General features: G+C 39.6%; 1 protein-coding gene across 2 annotated transcripts in view; it reads right to left on the reverse strand.

The window, feature by feature from the left end:
* BAZ1A (bromodomain adjacent to zinc finger domain 1A) overlaps positions 1–13615 on the reverse strand; it is a 53360-nt gene that overhangs the window by 15026 nt on the left and 24719 nt on the right. The window contains exons 13-20 of one of the 2 annotated variants that reach the window (XM_048484784.1): positions 10138–10233; positions 9791–10015; positions 6909–7074; positions 5625–5735; positions 4967–5091; positions 3585–4193; positions 1761–1924; positions 1111–1265 (exon numbers count right to left, since the gene is read on the reverse strand). In XM_048484784.1, coding sequence (XP_048340741.1) covers positions 1111–1265; positions 1761–1924; positions 3585–4193; positions 4967–5091; positions 5625–5735; positions 6909–7074; positions 9791–10015; positions 10138–10233 — 1651 coding nt within the window. The remainder of the gene's footprint in view (positions 1–1110; positions 1266–1760; positions 1925–3584; positions 4194–4966; positions 5092–5624; positions 5736–6908; positions 7075–9790; positions 10016–10137; positions 10234–13615) is intronic. The other variant, XM_048484785.1, reaches the window with a different exon arrangement.

Raw genomic sequence — 13615 nt, forward strand, 5'->3', positions numbered from 1 at the left:
GACCGACAGACTATTAATCAGGACCTCAATAAACCATTGTACACATTTGTACAATGTAACATTTATCCAGTGACTTGGATCCTTACCTTTCTTCCCCCACTTCCTGTTGCAACCCCAGTGGCCCTTGAAACACCCCTCATAGAAGATACAAGTGGACACCCAGTATAGCATGAGGGGAAAGTTAAATGTCAGCAGAAGACTGGAAATGAGTGAAAATCATACCACCTTCCATTGGAAGAAATTTTTCCAAGGGATTCAATTTAATCAGTCCTAATACATTAGCATTCCTGCTAACAAAGATGTAGCTCCCATCAGCATTCATAGCTAAAAAGCTCACAATCGTTTCCTTGAAAAACGTGAGGTTGGTGAGAATGACAACTTCCTCCAACATGCCTCCTTTCCACGGTGAGACTTCCTCCTCCTTTCCTTATTTGGAAATGTTCCCAGAACAATTAGGGAGCGTACTTGTGAGCTCACCTGGCTTCCCTTCCTTTTTCCCAGATCTTGGGAAAGGGAATCTTTTTATTCATGCCACAAGTCTGATGACTGAAGCCAGAATCTGTTCCTAAATCACCCTAAATGTGTTCAACTTACTCTATTTTATCTTGCCACAAACCCCAAAAACAGTATTTTGCCAGGCTTGGCTCTGCCTCATGTGGCATGTGTTTTTGTTGGTATCACCCCCAAGGACTTCTACAGGAGTATCTGAAACTAGCACATGTTGTGCACTATCTGCTCCCTGAATTCCTTTTTGGATCACCCTTATGGATTAGTGACTGCTTAGACATAATGAAAACCCTGCATTTGGATCCATATAATTTGCCTGGAAACTTTACAGGCAAGTAGCAATAACCAGTCCTGCCTTCCCCTCTTGTTCAACCTCTTTCCTGCCTTTTAACATGGGCATTCTAATAGAACTGTTACCGTATACCAAATATTATCATGCTTGAAAATGTGCTCTTTAATTTCATCATACTCCAGGTCTCAGCAGCTCTCTGGTTGACCTGCATTTCTGCAGAAATATATTTAATAAAAATCATTAACACAATGTAGAGGAAGTAGTTAAAATATTAGCTGGAAAATAATTTCACTTCAAGCATATATTGTTACCTGTCCTTTACAATAATGTTTGCTGGATTATCAGGTTCCATCTCTTCAGCATCATCAGTAATAATTTTTGTTACACCATTTTCTTTGTTTTCCTCACTCAGCAGCTCATACTGCCTGTTTTCTAAGGCTGCCCTCCAAACTTGCCTGTCTGCTACCTGTAAATATAGAAAACAGGGTTGTACTTACTTGTTCATTGAGTGGTCTTCTCTACAGGCACATACTGGAGTGCACTTGAACAGTCCCATGAGTGACTGCTCAGAAGCCATAAAGACGAACATTTTATTGGACTCTCACACCTAGTACTTTTGAAGAAAATGTTCACCTTGCTATTTCAAGTAAAAAAAAACCCTACATCAGCTTATATCTTACTGTTGCTTTCTGCAGATGGTATGCCTACTACCAATGAAAGAGCAAAGATTCCCACTGCCGCTATGGACTCTGCTCCCAGTCCTGTTCATGAGGGTTCTTTGATCCCAGAGGATTTTTGGGGAGGGGCAGAGAGCAGGGCTCAGTGAACTGTAGAAGGATGGATTGTTCCATATTGCAAGCTGCAGGCCATTCATTTTGTTGAATATTTCAATTTGTTCTACTAAATAAATTAAAAAGTGTTATGAGTACCATTCCTCCATAATATTCAAGTAAAAAGATACCTTAATGGAGCCTAAAGTTCCCTGGTAGATTCTGTCTTCAATGTCCAATAGAAAGTCTCTGAGTCTCAGTTCAAGTTGCTTTTCTGCAGACATGAGAGTTACATCATAGGCATTCTGTGATTTTCCCCGTCCTGATAGCGGCTTGCTTTCATTCTGTGATTTCTCTGTAACAAGAATAGATACCGTAAGAGCATTCATCACAGTTTGACTAAATGCATACCACCTAAATATATTTTCAAACTGCATTCTGATTTCAACATTAACAGTTTATTCACAAACTGAAGTAGTTACCTCAAAAATGCCAATTTCTCTCCCCAAAGAGAAAGAATAACATCAATATCTTCTCAAATAGTAAAAGACAATGGTAAAAATTACAATTGTATCATAGTAGAAAACTCTATACTCAGAAAACACTATACTCAGTTCATACATTTTCTAAAACCATTTTGGCTTCCAATATGAAAACTATATTTAAAAAATTGGTGTTACAGATCAATAGAAGAGCAATAACAAAATATATTACCTAAAATACAAATAGTCTACAATTCATGCATTAGGCTACATGGGGAAAATCCTAACAATAATGAACTGAATAGGGCTACCAAGTCTATTTTGGATAAACCTCACTTTGCAAACTCCTTCACACAATTAAGAGAAGACCTAGCATATCAATAATTTGTTGCGTGTTTATTGGGTCAAAAAAAGGGGGGGGTTCACAAATATTTCTTGGGCCAGGATCCTGCCCACAAATGTTCTTTTACAAAATTCATTTAACCAGTAAATTCAGTTTTCCGCCAGCCTTTGCAAAGATTCAAATGTTCTAAACCCTCACACATTTTTATGTATATATAATATAGTAGCTCAGTGTATTGTCTTACTATTGCCAGGGTACATTTTTACACTGTATCAGGGTGAGAAGAATTCCATTTGAGGCCATACTTTAATCAACATGTCAATGTTAAGGTTGGAGATATATTATTTAATGAATGCAGCAAGCCTTAGTTAGGGACACAATCCATTTAGTGCTCCATGGTAAAGGCACCCAGAACAAATACCACAATCCTACTACTCTACTGCCCCTCCTACATCTCCGGGTGCATAAGCAGGTTTTTTAATGTGTCATTTGGGGGAGTGTGAGGTCTGTGGACATACTTTCCATATCTCCATGCAGCCTCAGTCCTCAGGCAATGGGATTACTGGATGAGGATGCCAGTTGTACAGACAAACCTTCCAGCCTCTCAAATTCTGAATTGCTGCATGTCTGTACAACTGGAGGTGAGGAACTATTATTTTCTGTGAGAGTACTCCATATACAGTTGTTGAGTGAATGTATAATTATTCATTTTTATTTATGTAAGTTTATATACCTTACAGAATCATACTGTAAACTACATGTAGTGTATTGACTGAGCTGGCATATCCTAGTCTGCTTTGGTTACTTTGTGGCAGGAATCAAATAAAACTGACAAGTCTTATTAAAGTGATCTTCAGCCTGTGCATAGTTTTACACATAGGAGACATCTCACTGACATCTTATTTTCTTGTGACAGATTTTGAAAATGTATCAGAAAAAGGACACATGGGAGATGAAGGTGTTTTAATCTTGCAAGGTATCTTCCATTTTTGGTTGCAAGAAATTGCAATTAACTAACAGAAAAGAGCAATCAAACCATATTTCCATATAAAGCAAATGAATTCAAACTGTTAATATAAGGAACATCTCTACAGGAGAGAAACTAATTTGAAGTTTATCTTAAAATTATAGTAAGTGATAGCCATCAATAACTGAAATAAATACCCCCAGAAAAAAACAAGAATATTTACCTGAGAAATGAAATTTTTCCACAGGAAAATTGTTCAGTTGTTCATATATTCTGTTCTTTTCCTGCAAAAGATTTTCCCTTAAGGCACTCTCCCTGTGTCCTCGGGAATTGAGAGCTGCTATAAGTTGGTCCAGTTGTTCCTGAGAATTGTAAAAGCACCACCGGTTTGGTTTATAGATTGGTCTTGATGTCTGTACAGGAGCACCAGCACATGCATCTTGGTGACCGTTGGAGGTAGATTCCATCTTTATAAACTCTCCACTGTTAGTAGCTGCCTGAGATTTGTCTACAATATGACACTGTACATTATTTTGAAAGGAAGATGGCCGAGGCAAGAGCATGTCTTCTGTAAGACCAGAATAGTCTTCCTCCAAAAATAATCCAGGAACAGAGGGGAAAAGCCAGTAGCGTCGATACATGCGATCACGACCCAAAGGAAAGATATTGGTGCAGGCGGTAGCTTTCTGAATCTTTTCTATAAGTTCCCGTTCTTTAGTGTGCTGTTCCTGTTTTAAGGCTTCTTCCTCTTCCAAAGTAAGTGGCTCACACTTTCCAACAGTTGTCTCAACTTGTCTTGCAAGATCTTTAAAGCCATTCTGTCCCCTTCTGCCTACAAAAGACATTTTGAAAAGAAAATTAGACTATACACAGCACCATTCTCTGCAAACAGCTTCAAAATTCATGTCATTTGTCTGAGCGTAGGTAAAAAATCTTCCAATAACATATTTATACTAATACATGCCACTTCTGCATTATAAACCAAGTAGTGCCCTTGGTCATTATTTGTATATGGGTGTTCTTTCTTTGACATCCTTTTGAATTAAAATAGATTTGCTAGCACTCCCATGGGTTTTCATGCCTAAATATTCTGTTTGTAGTCACTGATGACTTAATTAATGCACTGACTGAAAATAATACTGTTACATACTCTCCACTTCTCCAAGTGGTGAGAAGTTCCAGGGTCGGCTCTGGAGTACTCTGGAGACTTACACCTATCGGTAGCAGTTCCTTTATGGGGATCTTTACCATGAAACTAGTGACATGAGAACCATTCCCCAATGTAGCACCCATCCAATGTTCCAGAAAGGAAGGCAATTCTATAACCCAAATGCTAATTTTGATAAGGAAGTAATCAGAATATGTTTCTTGAAATATGAGGAGGACCATAACAAACATTTGCTTTAGATGGCAAGGATCAAGGAGAACACATGATGAATAATAAGTGAACATACTTTAAATTAAAACTTTCTTTCCAATATGAAAAAGAGTAAGCTGTATAGAAGCTTTGGTGATGTTGCTTTCCATTAAAAACGTTAGGAACATAAAAATTTGCACCAGTATGAATCTACCCTTGACCATGAAGATAGATATACACTGATTTACCTCCTTTCCTTTTTTTGTTTGGTCCCATGTCATCTTCATCATCTGATGCAATATCTAGGTCTTGTTCCTTAGTTTCAGCTTCCTTGCTTTCTGTACTTGTATCGAGATCTTCCCGTTCCTCCTCCCTAATAGAATACGCACAACAAAATGTAGAGAATAAGCCTTGCTTAACCAGAGAGTTATACGGGTAAAATCTGCACAGAACACTGTCACTTGCTATAAGGCATGTTATATAAGGCTGTGTTTTGCTCATCTGTGTACCATGGGCAAAGCAGAAGAACTGCTTTTAATTGCTGCCTCACAATTTTAGAAGACCAAGAAAAATTAGTACTATAACAACTGTTTTGTGCATTTTCTAGAAGTGTGGACAGATCCATACTTGAGCTCCCTTTTGGTAATCCAGCTGCAAATGACTCATGCAAGAGTGTATATATGTGCATACCGTATTTAAACATTTTTACATTCCTTCAGATAAAATGGAAGAGAATAGTGTATTTTCATCTTTTGAGCTTATGTTGCCAATCTTACAGGCAGGTTTATCTAGGTAATTTGACAGTGCCCTTGTTTATCAGCAATAAGGTCTGCATACATTTGTTTAATTGACAATAATTGATTACATCTGAGCGCTAGCATAACTACAGATATTAACAGATCATACCCAACAGATACTTCAACTGCAGGATTTTTATGTTCTTCCTTCAGCTTTTCTAGTTTTTCTTTCATCTTTTGTTCCTGCCCTTTTAATTTTTCTTCTTTTCTCCTGCGGATTCTAGAGTTAAACAGTATAGGCCGTCTATTAGTTTCAGCATATGGTATCTTTCAGTTATTTCTTCTAGTCACATTACAATGAAAAGTTTGGCACAGCAACAGACAGAAGACACATGTGAATTAAGCAGAATTTTTTGGATAATACATATGACTTTCTAGAAGCTAAAATTACTAAAATGATCACATTCTGAGAAGACAACAGTCATAGCAAAAGGAAACGTTGAAGGCAGCAGGAAAAAAGGAAGACCCAACATGAGATGGACTGACTCCATCAAGTCCTGAACACGGTTATTAACAATAGGACATTCTGGAGGGCTGCCATAGGTTGGAAGCAACTTGATGGCACTTAACGCAATATTTATAGTCGATTTTTCACGGGCACCTCACTAACTCAAAACTTTCATACTGAAATAATTTTTAAAATTTAATACTTTTTTTTGTTTAAAACAAAATCAGTTGAAAATAGGTTAAGTCAACTATGAAAGAAGGTGCTGCACCAGGTGCTGCATTGGATGCCACCATTTCAATAGTTAGCCAAAAATGAAAGCTAAACAGGAAGACTTGTGATGTCTCCCAGAGGAGTGAAAATTCTACTCCTCCCACTGAATGTTCTCTTCTCTCCACTTCATCTTCCCACCCTTCTCCTGCCTGCTCACTCCCCTCTACTAACATCAGCAAAGTGGCAAGTGAGGGGCGAGAACCATGCTCCAGCTTCCTCTCTTTGCCTATACCAGGGGTAGGGAACCTGCGGCTCTCCAGATGTTCAGGAACTACAATTCCCATCAGCCCCTACCAGCATGGCCAATTGGCCATGCTGGTAGGGGCTGATGGGAATTGTAGTTCCTGAACATCTGGAGAGCCGCAGGTTCCCTACCCCTGGCCTATACCATAACCATAATTTTGCCAAGCATTCTGGATGTCACTAGATATCACATCCACTGCTCTTGAGGCCCTCATATTTGCGGGGATTATTTTTTGTTATTTTTCCACAAATCTGGAGGTTACTTTCTGGGATGGCAGAATCCTAAATTATAGCCATGACTGCCCTCATTAAATATATATTTTCAAATGTGCACAGGGATTAGCCATTGGCTACTAGATATAAGGATGCTTCTGACAAGAGATACAACTTAACTTTATCTTGGTCGTATTTAACCTTCGGTCTTGGGCTTACCTTGCTGCTGCAGCTTCTCTTTCTTTACGGTGCTGTTCTGCTTTTAACTCTCTGAATTCTTGTTTTGCTTGTCGTAACACATCAACAGAATCCTCAATGAAGTCCCGAGTAGAAACCAGAGTCAAGAGTTTCCCACAAAGGGCATGAAGAATCTTCATCTTTTCCCCTAATAAAATCCACAGTAAGGGTAACATTACATCTCTCTTTGCACTTAAAGTTAGGTTCATTACTGAACAATAGGGTGTCTAGTTCAGAAGTGGCATCTTGATCATTAAAGCACACAGCCCACTGACAAAATCAAGGCTTAGAAAGAGGCAGAAACTTTTTTATTAATGGACTGTAATGCCATTGCAGAATGTAGCCATCCCATGTTGCATTTTTCTGTTTGCACAATATCTACCATAACTTCCAATGATCATCTAAACCTCCTGAAAGGTATTTTCCTTTCTACACATAAGCCCAGGATCCAACAAAATGCACAAGTTCCATACCAAGAAGTCTGAACTTGAACTTCTTGAGCAGCAGTACTCCATGCACTACTTTTGAGCTAGAAAGGATTCTTAAAATAATTGGCACCAGGGGATCAGCTGCTCAGATAAGACAGGGTTGCAGTTACCTGTAACTGCTGTTCAAGGTCTTCTGTGCATCCCCACATTGGGCCTGGGCTTGCACAGGCCAGCAATGGACTAGACACGATCTTACCTAGAGTGTGCTTCTGCCATTATTTGAGCTTTGCATGTTCCATCCCTCCAATGGTCACACGCCCAATGGCAGAGTGCCCTCTCCCTCAGTTCAGCCTGAGCTATTGCAAGTCCAACAATGAGAGCTCACAGAGGGGCAGGAGGGAGGGAATGTGTGTCTGTACAGAAGACCTTGAAGAACAGCAGTTACAGGTAACTGCAACCCTGCCTTCCACTTCAGTCTTCTGTGCATCCCCACACTGGGATTCTAGCAAGCTATACACACAAACACCCCTTGGTGATGGGAAGAGTTCTCAACAGCTTTATTTAAACAAAGAATGCAACACAACTTTTCCAACTACTGCCCTTCTTGCTTGCAGATGCAGCAAGTAATGTTTCACAAATGTTTCTACAGATGCCCACGTCACTGCTGTACATACCTCTTGGATCAACACTCCCTGCAAAAATGCTGCAGAAGAGACCTGGGCTAGTTGAATGAGCCCTCACTCCCAATAGGCAACCTCCCCTGCTCTTTTATACCACATCATTATAGTGTTAACAATCCATCATGACAATGTTTGTGTTAATGCTCTCTTCCCTTTATTAGGATTTCCAATTATACGAATAAAATTTTCCTTTCTAGAGTGCACCAACACCTCATGAGAGAAGAGGCCCCAAAGGACCTGTATTCCATGAAGTTAAACCCAGGTGCCCCACTTTCTGATGATCTCCCTGATCCTCCAGAAGACAGCGGGAAGGCTCCTGAAACCACATAAAGTGTCCCCAGGACATTTTCATAACTGCTAGAAACCAAATTTGCTGGGAACAAAATGGTATTATCAATATTAAATCCAACCCATCTCTCATGGCCTTTGCCAACACCTTCCTATTAACAATAGGGGTGGGAGAGCAAAAGAAAGACTCCCTTCCCATTAAACTTGACAAGCATCCCCTACAGACCCTTGTTCCCTACCTGTCAAGAAACAGAAGGTCTCTGCTCTTGCATTGTCCTTTGTAGCAAAAAGACCTTTCTGTGAATAACCCCATTTTTGGAACACAGGTACTAGAAAATGATCCTTGCTCACCCACTGCTAACCCTCAGAGTCACCCTGCTTAATTGATTTGCCTGAATATTGCCCTTCCCTTCTATATGAATGGCCTATAAACAAACCTCATATTTTATGTCCCAATTCTATATTGCTGCCAACTCCAAACAAGATGAAACCCAGTTCCACACAATTTGTTTAAGTGAAACATAGCAGCTGTGTTTTCTGTCTATAACAGAATTGATCTCCCTTTCAGTATATCTGTGAAACAAGTTAGGGCATATTTAATCACGCTAAGTTCAAGAACATTTATATGCATCCTCCAGTCCTCATCAGACAAATTCCCTGGACAGAATGATGTAAACAATGGGTACCCCAACCTAGTAACAAAGCATCGGACATTACCAGTATCTCATGGTACCAGGCCCAAAACCGATCTAACTCCAAATTCAACCCCCATCACAAGGAAGGAATTATCAGATCATTAGGTCTGAACCTTTCCAGAAACCATAACAGTAATGGTCTCATAAGTAGTCTGATTTGGTATTTAACCATGCTGACATCCAGGTTTAATTCATGGAGCTGTATTTGAAGGTGGCTTTGAAGTTTCAGTTGGTATGAAATGAAGCACTGAGATTGCTTGCTGGTGTGAGTTAAGACTCTTATTTTGCCAGTAATGAAGGATCTCCACTGGCTACCAATTGAGAGGACACAATTCCAAATCCTAATTATAACATACAAAGTATTAAATGGCCTGAGAACAGGTTATCTGTGAGTTTGCCCGCCAATAAAAACCAGCGTTGAAGGGCCTATTCTACATGCCCCCCTCTCAAAAGTTAGATGGATGAGCACCAGAGACAAAGTTTTGTTGTTGTAGTGTTCTCTCACACAGAAATTCGTCTGGGACCAAGCTTACTAAGTTTTCTCAGAAAAGATTCCTTTCCTCGCAGGCATTGGTTGGCTCTTTCCCCCAACCCTCTTCCTGGTTCAATTATTTAAACCCCTACTGCCATTCTACCTCTGTTACTGTTGGTAAATTTATTCCTTAGTTGCATCTTTCTATTTTAATATTGTTTGATATTAGAAGCATTTACGGTGTGAGGCAGGGTATAACTATTTTAAATAAAAGTGTGCTGAGTTAATTTGGTGTCATTACCTGCTGATAAGTCATACACTGAGGTACAGGAGAGTTTCTTCAGCAACCCAGGATTGCTCAACCTTAGCTCCATGCAAGCATCATCGGTAGTGTCAAATCCTCCTCGCTTTTGGTAACGATATTTGGCATTGGCTGATGTTACATCTGCGCCAGATGCTAGGATATGGAGTCTGAGAATCTCAGAAAGAGTACAACTATCAAGGTCCAGGTTTTTCAAATTGCAACCTACAGTTAATAATAGATTAAGGCTAGATTATTCAAGCAACTGAAGTATTCAGCAAACAATGTAAAATACACTTTTAATAAAATAGAGCAAAACGTAACAAAAAAGAAAAACCCACACATACCCTGGTGTAACTGGGGCCAAGCAGCTGCCAAAGTTGCAACTGCAGATAGTGCAGATTTTGTGGGGTCTGCATCTTCATCCAAAGCCTCTGTTAAATCTTTAAGGAAATAAAGACTTTATTCTAGTGTACATTAACACTTACATCTGGGAGGTGAAGCAAGCAAACCTTTTTTCAAGCAATGCAGACAATGCAGACAACATATCAAGAATAGTCATGTAAGCTCCATCGCCAAACAGTTAGAAGCATGCTACCCAAGCACCATGGAAAGCATGCAGCAGGCACTAGTAGCTTCTTACACAGCACACAAGTTTTGACTGCACACACACACACATGCAAAAGCTCAATCCAGCAAACGCTTTTGTAGAAGATATTCAGTCAAACCAACAAACTGCACCCGACTGCATTTCTTCTACTAACTGTCATTACTATAATCACACAGTGTGAAACCAACCAAAAATATACACAGATCCCAGCTAACAGTCTGCTGTGATTATTCTAGGTCAGGGGTAGGGAACCTGCGGCTCTCCAGATGTTCAGGAACTACAATTCCCATCAGCCCCTACCAGCATGGCCAATTGGCCATGCTGACAGAGGCTGATGGGAATTGTAGTTCCTGAACATCTGGAGAGCCGCAGGTTCCCTACCCCTGTTCTAGGTAACTGATCAGGAAAAAACACACTAATACAATTTAGAGCAGTTTTAGGTAGGTTAGATGCAGCTACCAATAAGGTCATCCAGAGGAAAAACTCAAAAATTTCCACACACACCTGCAGGGTCAAACATAACTTGGTGCATGTTTTCAAGATAGCATAAATAGTTCCATGTCGTTATGGACAAGAGCAAGCAACCATGACCACTTTCAAATTAACAGGGCCTTAAAGCACTTTCATTCAGGAACAGAAATGAGGAAGTAGTAGAGTAACTTATTCCTTGTTAATTTGAAAAAAAGAGGTATATGCTCATTATTTGTTCATAATGAAGACATAATTCCACACTGATGACATCTTGAACAGGGTTTAGAGTACCCCCTCCGAGTTAACATCTCTAGGAAGCAGAACTTAACATCTGGGCAGGGTGAAACATGTTCAGTGAAATGTGTCAAGAGAATTAATGAACTCTGCTGAATGGTTCCTATGGATGTATCTTAATGCCTTCTGATTTTATTCATGTGAATAAATTAAATCAGCCTAACTAGAATAGACATGTCTATATTGCACTCAAAGATCATTTTACAATGTATTGAAGCTTTTGTGGGCCGCAAGAATCAAAAATTAATGGCAACGTTAAAGAATCAAAATTCATCTGCTCCTCGAAAAAAATAAAGTCCTGCTAAAACACAGAAACGGTCCTCTTTAGTCCTTCATCCTTCTCCTCACAAGGCCAACTAGATGGTCTGAAAAGCCCACAAGCCAGTGAAGAGTGACCATAGTGCTCCCATTGTCTACTGGCAACTATTACTTAGAGATATTACTTCCAAGCTAGACGACTGTAATTCACTCTATGCAGGGCTGCCCTTGAAGCTGCTTGGGAAACTTCAGCTGGTCCAGAATGAACAGCAAGGGTTCTTACAGGGATGCTTTTTAAGGCACATACACAACAAGCTGCACTGGCTCTCAATTGAGCACCAAATCAGATACAAGGTTTTGGTATTATTCTTCAAAGCCCTAAATGGTCCAGAACAGTCATACGTACAGGACCATCTTCCCTCAAGACTGTTATGCTCAACTCGAAATAATCTGCTGGAGGACCCTGGCTCTAAAAGCATCCAGCTGTCCTCAGCCAGAGGTTTTTCAGCTCCGGCCTCGGCCTGGGGGGAACTCTGTTGAGCGAGACCCGGACCCGACAGGACTTGGTTCACTTCCGTAGCGAATGTAAAACCAAGATATTTCACCAGGCCTAAGATTGAGGCAGCAACAGTTTACATCCTAGCTGCTCTCACCACCTTTGTGCATTCGTAGCTTTAGGTAATTTTTAAAATCTTCCTTTCCCTTTCCTCCTTCCCCCATCAGTATACTACTGTTAATAAGGACACTGCTCAGATGTTTAAGTTAAACCTTAAAGTAATAATATTTTAACTATTGAAGAGATTTTAACTTATGTTTAAACTGCAATAGCTGTCCTGAGGGAAAGCATACAAATCCAGTAAACACACAAATAAAACATACTCACTATGAACCACAGAATCTGAGTTTTAGCCATCATGTCTGATAGCTACTGATGGACAAACCATGAAAATACCTAATCCTCTTGAAAGCCATCTAAACTTGTGGTTGTCACTATATCCTTTCGTAGTGAATTCTATATAATTATGCATTGTGAGAAGTACCACCATCCTTGGTACATCCTGAGTGCCACAGAGTGCTAATATTTTGAGGGAGCACGAAAAACTCTTTTTTCTCTATCTCAATTTGTGGGACTGTCTATCAACAAGTATTATGGCACTCTACATTCATAACAGATAATATTTTAGAAACTATTTCAGCAATAAATGCTATCTAGCTGTGAAACAGAAGAAATATAATTTCTTACACTGATTGCCGGCTGAAATATTTTGCTCACATCTGAATTGCTAGCCAAAGGAAAGTAGGTGTCTCAACAACTTATAACTGAATCCTATTAATTGTACAACACAGAAATGTGAGATACTTTTGTTACTAGCCAAGAAACCCTGAAAACTATGGATTAGATTTAATGTACTCCAAGCAAAGCCAACTTCTCCTTTTTACCCCTACTGCACTCAGCTCCATAGAATACTGAGCTGACTGGTAAGAAACCGCAATGGAAGCTACGTAAGGGTCTGCAACAGAAAGAAGTACTAAGCAAAAATGTCCCCCGCGCTCTCTGGCAGATGATTAGCTCTGCAACCAACTCTATATTTCAAAGAAAAATGTAGATCTAAAAAGAATGTTCACCCACAGAAACCTATAAATAATATTCTTTTGTGGCCAATAAGTCTTTGATGAATATCCAGTGCCCACATATTGTTATCATGTTGCTGTCATATTGGTTCCAGAGAAGAAATGCACCTTTCTACTGAGAAATTCCAGAGCAACAGCAGTGAAGTATGTCACAGCTGAATAAAATGTAACTCTATGAAACCATAAGACTAAAATGTGTAAGTTTTAAAATTCTAATGAATTAGGTCAAGGAAAATATACATCAGGTTCTGATAAAAGCAAGCTCTCCCACCACCACACACACGGCTTCATAACTATCATGGTTTCCACAGAAACAGGGGGAAGGCTACAGAAACAAGGCAGTTTTTGAGCTAGTTGCCCCACCTTCAGTACTCTCCCTGAATGGGAGAAACTGCATATGTCTTGTTCTTCCAAGCTGAATAGCTCTTGGAGACAGGCAAAGGAAGAATTTAATTTTTCCTACAATTGTGCTTCTTTCTAGCACAGTGTCAGGTTGAAGGTTTATGTTAGAATTATGTGGTAAGAACAAATAGCAAGTCACTCCCAAATTTTGTTCTATG

The sequence above is a fragment of the Sphaerodactylus townsendi genome, linkage group LG02 (assembly GCF_021028975.2).
Source record: "Sphaerodactylus townsendi isolate TG3544 linkage group LG02, MPM_Stown_v2.3, whole genome shotgun sequence".
In the NCBI taxonomy this organism is placed as follows: domain Eukaryota; kingdom Metazoa; phylum Chordata; class Lepidosauria; order Squamata; family Sphaerodactylidae; genus Sphaerodactylus; species Sphaerodactylus townsendi.